The sequence below is a fragment of the Eulemur rufifrons genome, chromosome 30, assembly GCF_041146395.1.
Source record: "Eulemur rufifrons isolate Redbay chromosome 30, OSU_ERuf_1, whole genome shotgun sequence".
Taxonomy (NCBI): Eukaryota; Metazoa; Chordata; class Mammalia; order Primates; family Lemuridae; genus Eulemur; species Eulemur rufifrons.
Window position 1 is genome coordinate 133,048,497 of NC_091012.1, and position 17,039 is coordinate 133,065,535.

A 17,039-nucleotide genomic window follows, 5' to 3' on the forward strand; every position below is an offset into this window, starting at 1 on the left:
ATGTGATAATTTTGTTGAGGTGCCAAGAAGGCAAGGGTAGGAATACAAAATAGGGAAAAGTTTACAGAACTTTTGGCTTTGAATGAGGTGGGATATTCAGGAAGATCAACTCAAGTGTGAGAAGTTCTAGGAGCCTGAGATGTGAGGTGGTAGAGGCAATATATTAGCAAAGCAAGGCTAGCTTCTATGTATGTTTTAAATGCATTATTTCTTCTCATTCTCACACCTATCCTGTGCAGTGGCACTATGATTATCACTTGGAGAGGAAACAGTCTGAAACAGGTTCACTTTCCCAAGTCTCACAGGTAGTAAGTGGCAGGGAGGGGACTTGAACCCAAGCAGTCTTACCTCAGAGCCCTCACTCCTAACCACGTGTCTCAGTTGGAACAAATGGGAAGATTTCCAGTCTGTCCCTTTGCGCCAGGAGAGGGGAACCTCTTCTTTCCTAGCTGGAGATTTTCCCAACAGGAGCTCTTTTTTCCTAGAAAATTGTCTTTTAGGAAAGGAGTCCATTCCCTCACAGTCCCTAGTTGGTATGGTATTTCTTGGCAGGTTAATATTCTGTCCTTGTGGCTCTATTTTGATTTTACCAGAGGGTTTGGACTCTTTACCCACCTGATTTTGAATCTCTACATAGTTTTCAGTGTAGAAGAGGGACCACCTATTCAGTTTATTTTTATGGAGGCATAGCTGCTATTTGGGAGCTGTGTCTTTCAGTGGAGAGGGGATCAGACATCAACAACCCTCAGGGCCTCTTCCGTCATCATTCCGGCTGCCTTGTCACCCCTCCTCAATGTGTGCATATGCCTGATTTTGGGAATGGTCAGTGCCCTGCTGCTGTCTTCCTTGTGCCCAGCCAGGCAGGGCTTCCCATTAGCCTGCTTCCTGCTTGTTCCCATCAGGCTGGACAGTGGGTTCAATGCTAGGACTGGGGGAACCATGGGGCAATTCTGATTTGCTGCAACTCCAGTAAGGGGCTCGATAATGAGCCCAAGCCTTGACAGTGGGTTCAATGCTAAATCTGGGGAAAACTCCACTGAAAAGCAGCCAAACCCGACACAGGATGAGGAGAAACAGGACATAGTAAAGACAGGCTCACCTGACATCAGATTGCATCTTTGGAAACCTGAAGCGCTGTCCTTATAAAAATGCAAAACAGACCCAAAAGGAGTTACTCTGATCTTTCAAAGGTCAGAGTGAGTCTGAACATTGATTTTCCTTAAGATGTTTTATCAATTAGAGACCAGATGTTTTTTCCTGATGATATTTATTTCATAAATGTAATTATTTTTCTAAAACATTAAAATAGAAAACATGTTCTTTTGATCAATTTATACAAAGAAAATACCAATATAGTAATAAAAATACTGAAAATATATGAAAAGCACCAGAACATTAGAGAAATTACACTGGCAACAATTCTAGGAATATATTTTTTTTGTAATCGTACAATAAAGTGCTATTAAATTCAGTCAAAATTAGTGGCAAGATATAAAAACAGTTATGGTATTATGAAATTTGAGACTAGGTTTACCAGCAATTGCATTTTTGGGCTACTTGCAGGTCAAGCTAATGATATTTCATTAATCCTTTCATGGAAAATCTAATTTCCATTCCCAAGTGAAAACAAAAATTTAAATCTAAATGTTGGTCCTTGGTAATTTGGTCAAGAACAGGTAATGACATGACTAAAAATAAAATTATTGATTAGTGTACCAAAAATAATAATCATGCAATGTGATTAAATAAAACCAAAGGAAGACAGAATAAAATCAAGTATAAATATATATGATTAATCAAGACAAGTACAAAAGTTTAGATGCCTTTGATTTTATAGTTAGTTTTCAGTAATTCTGCTTAGTCACATTTAATGGACAAACATTAACAAGATATGTTATTAAATTCAACTGACCAGACATCGAGCAAAGATATTTTAGTGGGTCAACATAATTTTCATATGAAACATTAAAGGGACACCGTTAGGACAAAACATTTCCAATCTTGGCTAATTATTTCCTCATTTATTTGCTGAGGAACAAAAAAACATACACAAATACTTTGGGATTAGATTATATTAAGGCCAAAAATCTACCAGGTAAGGGGAAGGAAGCCACTGTGCACACACACAGGGAGATATTGTGCACAGTACTTAGAGTGGACTGCAGTCCGTTTCACATCTGGAGGTGGCAAACTGAAACAGAAAAGTCCAAATTAAGACAAAGTAGCACACCAGTGTCCTTTTAAGGTTTTATTTCCTAGGCCAATTTTGAAGGAACTCTATTATATCTTTCTTCATAACTCAATTTTGGAATCAACTTCTTCAAGATGAAAGCCAACAACTCTATACCTCAGAATAATAATAAATCTCCAAACATGGCTCAATTGAAACTCAAAATTTATTTTACAGGCAGACTATTTTTTTCTTTCAGATAAAGTAGACGTACACATGAACCAACATGGACTGAAACTGGTCATATGAGAAAACAAACTCATTTCATTAGCCTCTGCTGCTGCAAGGTGTATCTTTTTAGGAATTTAGGAACCATAGTGGGTGAGTATTACTGTATCCAAGGCAGAATATCAAGTAAGTCAATTAGTCCTGGGCTGAAGGTTTTGCAGTTCATTGTGAGTATATTTTTCATTCTTTAAAATAGAGAGCTGACACTTGAGCTTGTATGTTTTTGTTTTTTTTCTTTTCACTTTTATAGACACTCTAATCTTTTGTAAGTTTCCTTCTCATGGCTGATTTTAACAAGGAACATTTGAAACCTAAATTAATTATTCTGCTTAGCATCTCGAAAAAAATAACTTTTCAAAAAATTTTATGACACTTTTCACTTAGACACGAGGGTGAAGACGGTCCAATTCATTGTCCACAGAGACGCTCCTCTGCTCTGGAATGAGGGTGAAGATGGAACAACACAGGATCAGGCCTTTATAATAAATTAGGCAAAAGGTTCAGTGTCCAGGCAGGGATAGTGGACAACAGGAAGGTGTATAAAAATGACTGGAAAGGGGGACTGCTTGGAGAGACTTTCCTTCTGGGCATTACTAACCGAATTCGAAGAAAATCCAACCACACTTAGTTTGCCAAATTCTATTTGAAATAAGAGTGTTCATAAAAAAGCCCGAGATTAATAAAAGGCAGGCTGTTGAGGAACACTGAGAAACAAAGGCTAAGGTGGTTTGGCATTAAATAGGTTTACATTCCAAAAGAATATTGACTATCATCTGGAAGTAATTCTCAAAATTACAAAGTTATGATTACATAAATTCCTCTGTATGTTTTTTTTCAATATACATGTTCTTCTATATACATAGTATAGAAAAGCTAATAAGTTGGCTCAGCTATAATAATTCTGTCATAAAAAAGCAGACTACATTTTTTTGGCTGCAACAATGCATATTACTTATACTTTTCAGTTCAGCTAATCCATTTACATAAAACTTAAGCTTTTAAAAGTATTCAAATCAAAAGGAAAAAATAAATTATATTTAAACTATTAATTTACACAATGGATATACCTTTATTTACTTTACTAAATAGCTATAGTCTCCTATAATCAATTTCTCCAGCATTTCTTTATTCTAACAGTTTATTTTCAAGACATATATGTGTTCCCCTCTAGGTGCTGCACATTTCCTTTTAGGAAGCCCAGATGTGAAATACTTTTAGTAGCTTGGTGGAGAATTTTTGGGTCTGTTACTTTTTCCAACTAATAGATGAAGGAGCTGTGTTTCCTACCAGGTACCACTTCTTTAACTCTATAGCAAATAATAGAAAGAGATGACAAAAGCAAGCAAGAGCACTGTTAAGGAAAGCAGCAGCTGCTGGAACCAGATACAATGCTGCACTTGGTCTTCAAGCTTCCTATTGCTTTCTAGTAAACGATTGAGCTGAAGAGGGAAAAAGGGATGAAAGATTTGTCAGTAAAACAGTCATTAATCATGGGCATGACAAACAAGAATATTAGGAATCCAAACATTGCAGGGATTGGACCCATCTGCTCTGAAAAGCTGGGAGCTGGAAACGTAACGAGGCATTAGATTTGTTTGGGTGGACAGATGTGTCTCTGCTTACTCTCATTTTGAAAGGTCTAAATTTTTAATTGAGAGAGGAGCAGAGCAGTCACTTCCTGGAGGTATGAAATCCTTGAGCTACTGTCAGTTACTTAGATAGCCCCTCTGTCTCTTTCAAATTTAAACACACTACGTGGTACTTTTTCCTCAAGATAAATTCTTTGATACCCCCCCCACCCCAAAGCACCTTGCGCTTTGCTAAAAATGGCTAGAGGTTTTAAAGGTTATTAAATTTCTCAAAGTCACTCGCTGCTTACCATTTCTGGTTTGGCATCTCTTCACAAAGAGAGCATTTCTTTCATGTCTATGCCAAAGGGTTTTCCTTATATCAGTGGGAAAAAATGGATTTCTAATGTTGATTAGCGTTAACAACTTTGTTTTAGTTAGGAAAAAGAAAGCACACTTACTTGTAGATATATATCTTCACCGGTTTTATCTGACATGTTAAAAGCATTGTCTTTTAACGTAAGAGTGTTTGGTTTACTGTTCTCAACAGTATGGCATCTTAACCTATGAAAGTCCAAAGGAAACAACTTGTTTAAAGTTTTAATGAATTTTCTTGTAAAAGTAAAATGTTAAAATGAAAAAAGTTAAATACAAAAGTCTGTGTAACAGAGGTGAAAGTCCTCATTCCTCTCCCCAGGTTTACCTAGGGTGGCAGCTCAGTATATATTTATCTTCCAGCTTCTTAATGTATGTATAAAAGAACACAAGAGATCACAGGCACTGCTAAAGTAACCCATGGGATTCAACAAAAAGTTTTTCATATGGTATTCGGTAGAATTCATCCAAATATCTGACGATTTGAAGGAAACCACCCTTTCTAGATAAGAGAAAGGTGCTTTACTCTTGGGCCTTCAGTACATACCCACGAAGCACCCCCTCCCACTTGCTGTGTGAGCAGTGATTTCCTCTCACAGTTATAGAAAAGCAAGCCATTAGGAATTGATAAAACAAAAACCAAAGAAACAAAGCAACTCATACATAACAAAACCAAAAGAAACACTCCTCATTTTGAAGGACTGTTTCAAAGGAACTTCAAATAAATCTTCAACACCTTTTATACCAGTGTTTTATAACCTTTCAAAGTATTCTTGATAACCATGCCTTTGACCAAAAAACCCCACAGAAACTCGATAAAAGCAAAAAGTAGGCCCTCCTGCACTATAATTTGAAAATTTTAAATATTCCATATACAAACAAGGCAGCCACTGACCTCCACCTGCATCCTTCCTCCCCTCAACTAAGGCTAATCCCCCACCACCACTTTAGGTCTCCCCGTTTTAGCCGTCTCAGGAATTTCACTGTCCATGATCTGTCTTATATTGTCCAGCCTCTCCTCCTCCAATGGTCCTTGCCACAGGCTTTTAAACAATGCTCAAATCTCTCCCATGAAAAACCCCTTCGTCAATACCACATTCCTCCTTGGGGAGATCCCTCCCCAACCAGCCAAACCTCCAGTACAGTTTGACCACCTCCATTGCTTTAGCATCTGACCTCTCTGTCTTATGTGGCTCCTGAAGCCTGAAAGTGCTCTCTGTAAGGTCACCAATGACTTCTGTGATGTCGCCATCAATGGGCCCTGCCCACACATCCTTCTTGACCAGCATGGCAGCATTTGGTACTGGTAGTCACTTCTCCTTTGTGAAATATTCTCTTCGTTGGGCTTTGATGATAGTCAAACAGAGCCTGCCTACTGGTTTTCCTCCTAACTCCCTGCTGGGTCATCTTCTTCCATTTGGCCACTAAATATTCCTCTAGGCTAGGTCTAACATTCTCCTCTCTTGCTGGACAACTGAAATAGCACTTGTTTCCCCTGGCCCACTCTTGTTCTCTTCTACTCTGTTACCTGCACTGCAAACAGGATGATCTTGTCAAAGGCATGTCAGATCGGGTTGCCACTCTTGCTGGTTCTGTGATGGTGACTGAGCTCCTGCTCTGGCCCCAGCCTGCCTCTGCAACTTTCTTTGTTACCACAGATCCTCTCATTCTCTGTGTTCCAGCCACATCTGTATTCTTTCAATCCCTGTTTTGAAGATTTCATTCAACCATGAGCATTGCCAGGTTTCCCAGCTTCTCACCTATAAAGTGGGAAAAATACCTCCCTCTCTCATAGGGCTGTCTTCATGAATGAATGAATCAGTAAGTGTAAAGCATCTAGAACAGTGCTGGCACACAGCAAATTCTACTTCAGGGTGAATTTGGTATCACTGTTCCACCTGAGCCTGCCCACCATCTAGTTTCTACAGAGCCTCCAGAAGAATCCTTTTAAAAAATAAGCCAGATCACCTCATGGCTTTGCTTAGCACCAACTAATGGTTTCTCCTCTCAATTTCATAAGTCATCCCTATAGCAATGATCTGGTTTCTTACTCTTTGTCCTCATCTCCCGCCAAGCTAACTGGAGTCAAGTGACATTGACCTCCTTGCTGTTCCTGACACAGGCCAAGCACATTCTCATTTGTTGTTCCTTCTGCCTGGAAAGATCTCTGTCCAGTTATCTATGTGGCTTACTCATTTCCTTCAGGCCCTACTCAAATGTCATCATAGTGGCAATATTTAACTGCCCTATAAAGGAAAGTTTCTCAACCTTAGCACTGTGGACACTTAGGGCTAGGTAATTTTTTTGGGGTGGGGGCTGTCCTGTGCACTGCAGGAGGTTTAGCGGCATCCCTAGGCTCCACCTACTAGATGCTCATAGCACCCCATGCCCCAACTGTAACAACTAAAAATGTCTCCAGGCATTGACAAATATGCCCTCGGGAGCAAAACTGGGAAAACTCCAATAAACCATAATTCCAATTTAAAAAATTAAAAATAGCCAAACAAAACTAAAGCACAGCCTTCTCTATTCTCCTTTTCTATGTATCTTTTCAAGACATTTGTCACAACCTGATATATACACATATATACATGTATATACCTACACACTCAGAGGTTTCACCCCCTCTTAAATAGGATAATGTCATAAAAATTTTTCTGTGACTAGATTTTTTTTTCTAATAATACATCACAGATGTCTTTCCATGTCAGAACAGACTTATACTTTTTTGAATGGCTACAGTATTCTTTACATGAATATGCTCAAATGTATCTCACTATTGCGTTAATTGGTGATTACTTAGGTTCTTTATCTCTAATTTTTCACTATTTAAACAATGCTGCATCAAACATTCCAGTACACAAGGCAAGCATTCCTACAAGGAAAAATGCTGGAACGAAGAGATCTGTTTTTGTGCTCTGGACAGATCGAGACTCTTGCACTGGCCTGCAAACAAGTTTCTGCTATCAGCAATCTCCTTGAGCAACTCTCGGTCTCATTCATCTGGGCAACCCTACAGGCTCACTGGGTGCCTGGTCATGCCAGATGCTTCAACGCCTACCAAATGAGAGAAGGAAGGGCCCCTTTCTCTTTCTGATTCTTCCCACTACATTAGAGAGAGTGTGACTAAAAAGCTTACCTATGCTCCATTACTTTGTTTCTAGGAACTTCTTTCCAAAACTGAGTCAATTCTGCTGGACCTGTGCCAGATGACTGTTCCATTTCTGCAGCCATTATCAGAAACCGGTCTTGGGCAGAGACTGTTAAACCTGCATTGCAAAAGGGTAATTTAACATATAAACAGGAACCTTTACAAGGAGTTGGATATGTATGTGGTTTAAGGCATTATTCTGGAACACAACATTAAGGAAAAAGAAGAAAACGAACTCCCTTAAAAAGGAAGAAGTTCTAAAATTTGAGGAATATTATTTTTCAAATTCAATTTCAATTGGTGTCAGTTTAAATAATTTTACTCATTAAAAACAATTACATTTTAGGCCGGGCGCGGTGGCTCACGCCTGTAATCCTAGCACTCTGGGAGGCCGAGGTGGGCGGATCGTTTGAGCTCAGGAGTTCGAGACCAGCCTGAGCAAGAGCGAGACCCCACCTCTACTAAAAATAGAAAGAAATTATATGGACAGCTAAAAATATATATAGAAAAAATTAGCCGGGCATGGTGGCGCATGCCTGTAGTCCCAGCTACTCGGGAGGCTGAGACAGGAGGATCGCTTGAGCTCAGGAGTTTGAGGTTGCTGTGAGCTAGGCTGACGCCACGGCACTCACTCTAGCCTGGGCAACAGAGTGAGACTCTGTCTCAAAAAAAAAAAAAAAAAAAAAACAATTACATTTTAATGCTGGAAAAGGCTTTAGAGACTCCTTTGAGGCTCTGACCATCTCATTTCACATATGAGAAAAGAGATGTCTAGAGTAAGGTGAGGTGCTGATACTCTGGTAAGTTTTAGATTCTAGCCCGACATTTTTGATGACTCAGGGCTCAGCCCTAGGTCCCCTGCTCCCACCACACCTGCTGGGGTTAATAAGTAACAACTCACCCCCATGGGGAGACACAACTATATCAACTGATGCACCTGGGTCACAGCTGCTGTTGCTTGGCTTGACTCTGTATTTTTCTGGAGCAGTTGTTCTCACCTGTTTATAAACAGTAGCCATATAACAACCTTTATGGCTATTTGGGGGAAATGGCTTAAGAATGACTTTTTAAAAAATCAGCAGTTAATCAATGAACAAAGAGTTTACAAAGCAACGTTGGTGGTTATGTACAGAATATGTTTGTCCCCACTAACAGGAAAGAACCACCTCACTCTATCTAAAAAGATACTCGTATATTAGTCCAATTGTCACTTCGCCTCCCTCTTAAATAAAGAAATTAATCCATCTGTTAAATATCCCGTTGGCTAAGAGCCTGAATTTAATGATGCAAATTCACAAAAACAGAATGCACATTAGATTTCATGTTGCAATAGTGTGTTCAGAAATTAAAAAACAGTAGATAAATAAGGTACATCAGGAACATCCTAGTGGTTATATCTAAATTCAATAGAAGATTTAAGGAAGGAATACGTATAATACGGGGTGGTGCTAGATTCAGTCTTGTTACACTTAATTAATGCTCAGTATCAGGTTATTATCCGATATAAACCACACTCCAGAATATACCACACTTGGAGGGGAATGTACTATCAATTTTATAGTTTTATCTTTCACTGTTATTATGAATCAAATTATTCATATAATGAAGAGCGATTTTTCCTGAGTTTTTATTTACAACAAACCCCTGGGATTAACTTAGACATTAGCCTATTACTGCACATTAAAGATTTAGATACAGACCTCAGGGAAAATTTTAGATAAGCTGTGATGCTTAGTTAGAACCAGAAGTCAATACAACATGCCTAAAAATATTATAAATAAAAACATGGTACAAGTTCAAAATCATCAATTTTTCAACTAAAATATGTATAAAAATCACTTCCCATGTCAGATTCTCACAATTTATTAAATTTTTAAAATATTTACCTTAAATGCCACTATATTTTTAGTTACATTTGTCAACACTATTAAAGTTTTCTTCTCTCCAGATTCTGTACTTCCAAAATACAGTTCTTCTGCTGGGCTAGGTAGTGACAAAAACATAAGGCATTTGTAATACTCAGAATAAATGACAGTCTAATTATTAGCTTGAAGAAAAATATTTAGTTAATATCTTAAGCTCATTTATATAAAGAGATTTCACCAAAAATGACTACAAAACAATTAGCTAATATAATTCTGTATTTTAATCTTGCTGATTCAACACATGCTATTTAAAAAAATCCTATGGTTTTGCCTAAGATCAAAAACAAAATAGGAAAGAACAGAAGAGAGAATTAGGAAGATTCTGAATTAATCCTATAATCAGCACTATCTTAAGGTGTATTTATTTAAACTATTTGGAAGGTTATAGATAATAAAGCAAAGAAGGTATTGCTGTTTCAACTTTACCTAATTATGAATAGATTAGAATGGGGTGTATTTTTATATGCCCACAGAGAAGAGCATAAATTAAAAAGAAAGAGCACTAGGGATGTATTTAAGTAACAGAATAATTTCTTACTATATAATGGTCTCTCTAAGTAATAGGGAAGGAGAAAAATAAAGAAGCAAATTTGGGGTGGGAACCGCAGAAAGAACTTAACAAATAGCAAAAAGGGGGGGGGGTGGAGGGGGGGCAAGGGCAATATACGTAATGTAAACTTCTATACCCCCATAATATGCTGAAATAAAAAATTGCAAAACTGGCAAGTCTCAAAATTTAAATTTTACTATTATTGGCCATTGTAATGCCCATGACCTAAAATAAAAATTGAAAGACTCAAGCAAAGTTTGTGTAGTTTAATTACATTAGCCAAATTGTATCAGGCGCCTCAAAACAATGGGGAAAACGTTGTTTTTGGTTTACATAAAAAGGTGAAGAACTTAACTGAGTCTTCAAATAGTCTTTGATTTTGAGACACATCTTTAAATAGATTCATTTTATATCAGGAATGTCTGTATATCAGGGATATTTATCAATTTAGAGAACACATTTTTAAGGAAGAGCTCTCCCAGAATGGCTTTGCCTAGCTTTGGACAAGATGGTGAATCAGCATGATTGCTGGCTTCCTTTTAGAACCCAATCTTAAGTAAGTTACAGAAAAGACAGTAAGATTATGGATCTCAGAATTGCTCTCAGTAGCAAGCACAAAAACTGTGAGCAGCTGTAGGGAACGAGATGTTGGTTGGGTCCTTGTGCATGTGTAGGAGCAGCTCTGGGACTTTACTGGGGGTGGAGGCAGGGTGGGGCAGAGCCCAAAGTGCAGCTGAGAAGCTGTGCTGCTCCAGCCTGCCTTTTTCTGTAGCCTGCTCTTCTTGTCATACCTCTACACTTATAGGCTAGGACACATGATTTGACAGGCTTCCAGTGAAAACATAGAACATGTAACTTCCAAACAAGTAGAGGGAAAAATGAGAACAAGTAAGCAAACGACAACAACAACAAAAAAAAACTTTTAAGGAGGAAAATGGCAAAGGAAAACACGGAAAACAGAAAAGGCATGTGCAACATGCAGATCTCTTTCACACACAGAGATGGTGACGATAAATCCAAATAACACAGGAAACAAACCAATCTTGTCAATTAGAGAATCTCAGGTTTTTAAAAAGTCTGAATGTATTGTTCATAAGAGATATACCTAAAACATAATTACACAGCAAGGTTGCAATGCTACATTAGATCATAAAGTAGGTGTGGCAATATTAACATAAGGCAAAATAGATTTACCAACCAAAAGCATCATCAGTGAGAAAGAGGTCTTTAGACAATGATGAAAGAAACAACCCTGAATCTTTTGAATTAAATAGCCTAGCAACAAAAATAGAGATGTGCTGAAATTTGACTTTAGTCACAAACATATTTTTCTGGTTTACCTTTCGCTGTTAGAAAGTCAAATCAACAAATGCCTACACTTCAGTGTCACTTCTGGCATCCCTAAACTTGTGCAAGTCTAATAATGGTAACAGTAACATGAGAGAAATCCATGAAATTCAGATATTATTTATTGTTAATAATTTATTGTTACTATATTATTTCATTATCTAATGTATGATGACAGCCCTTTAAACACACTCAACAGAATAAGAAAAAGTTAGCTAAAAATATCCACTATGCCTGAATCAAGGCAAGTCTTTAGATAATCCTTAATTTTGTATTTCTATAGTTTCAGAAACAGTACGGAAGTTTTTCTTAAGTTTTCTGTTCCCTCCAGATGATCAAGATTATAACAGTATAGCTAATAAAATCTTCAACTATTACCTGATGTGTAATAAGGGTCCTTTAAACACACTCAATGGTTTCTTGAAAGCTTTTATTTTTGAATCAACTTTTTCATTTTCTTCTGCTTTTGAAGTAGATTCAGTTGGGTTAGTCTAAAGATCAAAAAGAAAAAATGAAAGAAAAGATAAAGAAATTTAAGTTTCACACTGACAGTTGGGCAGATCATTAGGTCAAAGTAAACATTATTTTAATTCAATCCTAATTATACTCTTAACCACAGGTTTATTGTATCTATTTAGCATATATTAACATGACCATTAACATATATCTGAGTGCCTCCTACAAATAGGTTACTGTAGAAAATATAATATGGTCCTTTCTTTGAGTCTTTAAATTTGTTCTAAATTATATTATATTTATCCCTCTGTCAAGTCCCTGATTACTTGTAAAATGGGTGACAACTAAGTGCTGTTTAACAAATAGAGAAAGGAACTAGATCAAGGTATTTTTAAATTAATTTTATTTTAGACAAAAAAATTCCTTCCAGATGCATTTGGCTAATTTTTATACAAAAGCATGGAATCAGCCTTTTATACACTAAAGTGGTGCTATGAGTCAACTAGTCCCATCCTTCTTACTTTTTACACACAGAGATATGGAAGGGCAGCAAGTTAAGTGAATGACCCAAAATTACATAGCCAGCTAGTGGTGGAATTGGGGCCAGACTACAGCTTTTGACTCAATTTCATTTTATTTACAAAATTACCTTTTTTAGAAGAGTTGTTTGTTCTTCATTAGAAATTGTTTCCAAGGTTTCTTTACCATCGCTTTCTATATCTTCTTTACTTGAAGTTTCATCCTCACTGGTAATAGGCCCGTTCTCACACAAAGGTGTCTGGAAGTCGTCGTCTACTAGTGGTGGATAGCTATACTTGAAAGGATCCTAAAAGAAAAGTATTTCACATCAGCCTGCCAAGAGGTGGGTAGAGAAATATTTCTCTTAGTAGATTTAAAATTCATTACTTCGGCCAAGAAAGCAGACTTAATTAGATAGTGAAATTTAAAATAAAGGAAGCATTTCAAATCAGAAAGGAAAGGAGCAATAAATGGTGTGAGACAGTTGACTAGCCATCTATACAGCATCAAGTTAGATTGTTAGCTCACTCTTTACTCCAAAAAGAATTTCAGATGGATAAAAACTTTAATTGTATGTATTTTTTTAAAAAAACATATAAGCTCCAGGACAACACAGAAGAGGATTAAAAACAAAAAACAAAAAACCTAAGTAGGAAAGACCTTTGTATACATAGCACAAAACCTAGAAGCCATAAAAATATTGATAAGAATTGAACACACACTCGAATGAAACATTTCTGAATAGCAAAAAATAAAACCTAACCAATCAACCAAGAACAACAAAAAATCCCTAAAAACTAAAAACAGAAAGGGTTTTTTTTTTGCGTCCTGAAAATATTTTTATTTATTTATTTTTTTTTCAACTGTACTATTTTATTTTATTTTTATTTCAGCTTATTATGGGGGTACAAAAGTTCAGGTTATATATATTGCCCATGTACCGCCTATCCCCCTGAGTCAGAGCGTCAAGCGTGTCCATTCCCCCAGACAATGCGCACTGCACTCATCATGTAGTTATACCCCCATCCCCTCCCCCCACCCCCCATCCCCCCGAGTCAGCACATTCAAGCGTGACCATTCCCCAGACGGTGCGCAACGCACTCATCATGTAGGTATACACCCATCCCCTCCCCCCACCCCCCACCTCAGTCTGATACCCAATTGGGTTTTTTTTGTTTTAAAAAGGCCACAACTGGGAAAATATGTACCACATACATCAGAAAAAAAGACAGCTTTTATTAATATATACAAATCAATAAGAAAAAGACTTAACTCACCAGAACAAGGGTAAAGGAATGATACAGAATTTATTGAAAAAGAACAAAGATTGCCTTTTGAATCACATACAAGTACATGTAACATCACTTATAATAAAAGAAATGCAAGTTAAAAACCACAATAAAATATTTTTCACCTGACACTGGCAAAGATCACAAAAATGAGAATAAGTGTTGGCAAGAAGGTGGTTCCAGTGTCCCCCACCGATTATTGGTAAATGGGCACAAACTCTTTAGAGGGAATTTGGCAACAGATATCAAAATTAAAAACTACCATTTGATCCAGCAATCCCATTACTGGGCATCTACCCAAAAGAACAAAAGACATTCTATTACAAAGACATCTGCACTCGAATGTTTATGGCAGCACAATTCACAATTGCAAAGATGTGGAAACAACCCAAGTGCCCATCAATACATGAGTGGATTAGTAAAATGTGGTATATGTATACCATGGAGTACTGCTCAGCTATAAAAAATAACAGTGATATAGAATCTCTTTTGTTCTCCTGGAAAGAGTTGGAACCCATTCTACTAAGTGCAGTATCCCAAGAATGGAAAAATAAGCACCACATGTACTCACCATCAAATGGTTTCCCTGATCATCACCTAAGAGCACATTTGGGAATAACACTAATCGGGTGTCGGGTGTCGGGCAAATGTGGTGGGTGGGGGGTGGGTGGAGGGGATGGGTGTATACCTACATAGTGAGTGCAATGCGCACTGTCTGGGAATGGACACACTTGAGGCTCTGACTCGGGGGGTAGGGGGGCATGGGCAATATACATAACCTAAACTTTTGTAACCCCATAATAAGCTGAAATAAAAAAAAATAAATTAAAAAAAATAAAAATAAAAAAACCTAACTATACCCATTGACCCATTGATTTTAATTCTAGGAGTTTATTCTATATGTATATTTGCTGCACCTGTGTACCAAGAGTTATTTGCAAGGATATTAGTGATGGCAGAAGATGAGACAACAACTAATGGTCCTTCAAAAGAAGATTGATTAAATAAATGTTATATTCATCCACACAATGGAATATTCTGCAATGGTTTAAAAAAATAAGGCAGACCTCTATGAATCAATATAGTATAACCTACACAATAAAGAATGTGAAAAAAGCACAAACGGTATGTATGGTATGTGATCATTTGTGTAAAAAACTGTAATGGATAGATAACTCTGAAAGGATAGAAAACAGTGATTGCCTCTAGGGAGTGGCAGTGGGCACTGACCTGGGGAAAGAGAGGTACTTTTCACTGTGCTGTTATACTTTTCAATCTCTGGTATTGTTTACTTTTTAAAAAAATCATCTGTGTTACTTTTGAAAAAAAAAAAACCTTAAAAATTTATGTTAAAACATAGTAGTCCTACTACAGTTTTGACTGAAATCCTGAAGAAATATACTACTAACAACAGAGAGGGAAAATAAAATAACCTTTTTATATGTAAAAATAAAAATCATTTTTATTAAATGCTATTAATTTTAAGATACAACAATTTTATGGGCAAATTATTAAAAATGACAAATCAAATAAAATCACTATGTTTAACTAAGCATAGCATCTGAAATGAATGGCATTTGGTTTTTCTAGGTTAAAATGTGAAATATAAAGCCTTAGAATAAAAAAGCAGCAGACTCTAAATTAAAAACATTGAAGAAAGCAGGATGCACAACAGCATATAAATATACTACCTGTTTAAAAGAGATGGGAGGGAGCAAGAATTTATACTATATTTATTTGCTTACATAGGCACTACATATCCCTGCAAATTAATATAAGAAATGTAAGTGGAGGGGAACAGGGTGGTTGGGGACAAAAGGAGGAGACACTTTACTGAAGACTTGTTTCTGAATACCCTTCTGAATTTTCATTAGTTTAGAACCAGGTAAATATGTTACTTATATAAAAAATAAAAATGTAACAACTTTAAAACTTAAGTATAAAATGTCTATAACACTACTTGCTATTTTGGGGTATCTGTGATCTTTCTTTGTATGTTATGAGATTGCTTTTCCTTTTTCCTTGAGGAAAGAATATAGCCTAATATGCCATTAGCCAATTACTTTATAAACAAGTCTTCAGGTATTATACTTACAGTTCCACCCATATGTGGAGGCAGGTACTCTACACTGACATAGTCCTGGACTTCATTTTTGCTTGTAAACTTCAACAAACTTACTGCTTCTGGACCAAGCCAGGTTTTCACAATTTTGAAAGCAGCTGGAAAAAAAAGTCACTTCATTAAAATTCTTTTCACTCTCTTTCTCAATTAATTTACTGTAAGTGCTAACCTGAGCCTTCTGAAATCAGTTTGGGCTATAATCTGTTAATATTTATCTTTATGTGGCATGATACTTAATTAACATCCTCTAATTCCTATAGGCATTTACATTGTGACTCTCCCTTATGGGTTTCAAATGTTCAGTGAAGATTCAGGAAGATTAAATTACCCTTACATACATGAATAAATTTATCAGAGTTTTGGCCTCTGAATAAATCCATCAACGATCTCAACTATTTAGATTTCCAGACACTGAATCAAATTACAATGTGATTCAGGAAATAACTGCACAATAGTATGGAAAGAGTCATTTACCTTACGGTTCTGATAAACTCTTAATCTCAAAAACCTTTTAAAATTGGAAGTCATGAGAGAAAGAAATAGCCCTCCTCATTATAAATGTGAGCCAGATCCAGACTTCCTTCCTAACCCTAAACTTTGCCTTTCTCTCAAGCCCTGCAGTTTATATAATTGTGGGGAACTTACAGAATCTACAAGAATAAACTGTTATCAAACACAGCTGTTTGGTAATTATAATCTTGTTCTGTCACGCCATTTCTTATTTATACTTAATTTTTTAAATCTCATTTCCATTGTGACATTCTAAGTACATTTTTCAAAGAAATTAAAAGAGGAATACTGCATTAAATTTGCAAGAGTCATTTAAAAAATAAGACAAGAGCAGCATGATAAACATTAAATAGTAGTTTGGAAAAATTACATTTTTACTTTGGCTAACTATAAGTTTTTTTTACATAACATTTTAATTTTCATTAATTTCAATTTTAAAAGTTTGTGAGATGACATGTTTGAAGCTAGGCTACTTTAATTAGATAAAGTGCTAAGTCTGGTTTTTTCATAATAGGCTTTATTCAGATATAATTTACATACCATAAAATTCAATTTGTGCCACCATCACCCCATCTAATCTTAGAACATTTTTTTTTTTTGAGACAGAGTCTCACTCTGTTCCCCAGGCTAGAGTGAGTGCCGTGGCATCAGCCTAGCTCACAGCAACCTCAAACTCCTGAGCTCAAGCGATCCTCCTGTCTCAGCCTCCCAAGTAGCTGGGACTACAGGCACGCGCCACCATGCCCGGCTAATTTTTTCTATATATATT

The 17,039-nt window shown here is 36.6% G+C and overlaps 1 protein-coding gene across 2 annotated transcripts in view; it reads right to left on the reverse strand.

Moving 5' to 3' along the window:
- Positions 1–1,404: 1,404 nt before the first annotated feature.
- The window catches only part of MOSPD2 (motile sperm domain containing 2), a 46,442-nt gene continuing 30,807 nt past the window's right edge, over positions 1,405–17,039 (reverse strand). Inside the window, exons 8-15 of one of the 2 annotated variants that reach the window (XM_069463107.1) lie at positions 15,734–15,858; positions 12,480–12,656; positions 11,753–11,865; positions 9,439–9,535; positions 8,454–8,550; positions 7,541–7,670; positions 4,488–4,590; positions 1,405–2,191 (exon numbers count right to left, since the gene is read on the reverse strand). In XM_069463107.1, the coding sequence (XP_069319208.1) occupies positions 2,150–2,191; positions 4,488–4,590; positions 7,541–7,670; positions 8,454–8,550; positions 9,439–9,535; positions 11,753–11,865; positions 12,480–12,656; positions 15,734–15,858 (884 nt within the window). In that variant the 3' untranslated portion in view covers positions 1,405–2,149. Of the gene's footprint in view, positions 2,192–3,577; positions 3,898–4,487; positions 4,591–7,540; positions 7,671–8,453; positions 8,551–9,438; positions 9,536–11,752; positions 11,866–12,479; positions 12,657–15,733; positions 15,859–17,039 lie in introns of those variants that run through there. The other variant, XM_069463106.1, reaches the window with a different exon arrangement.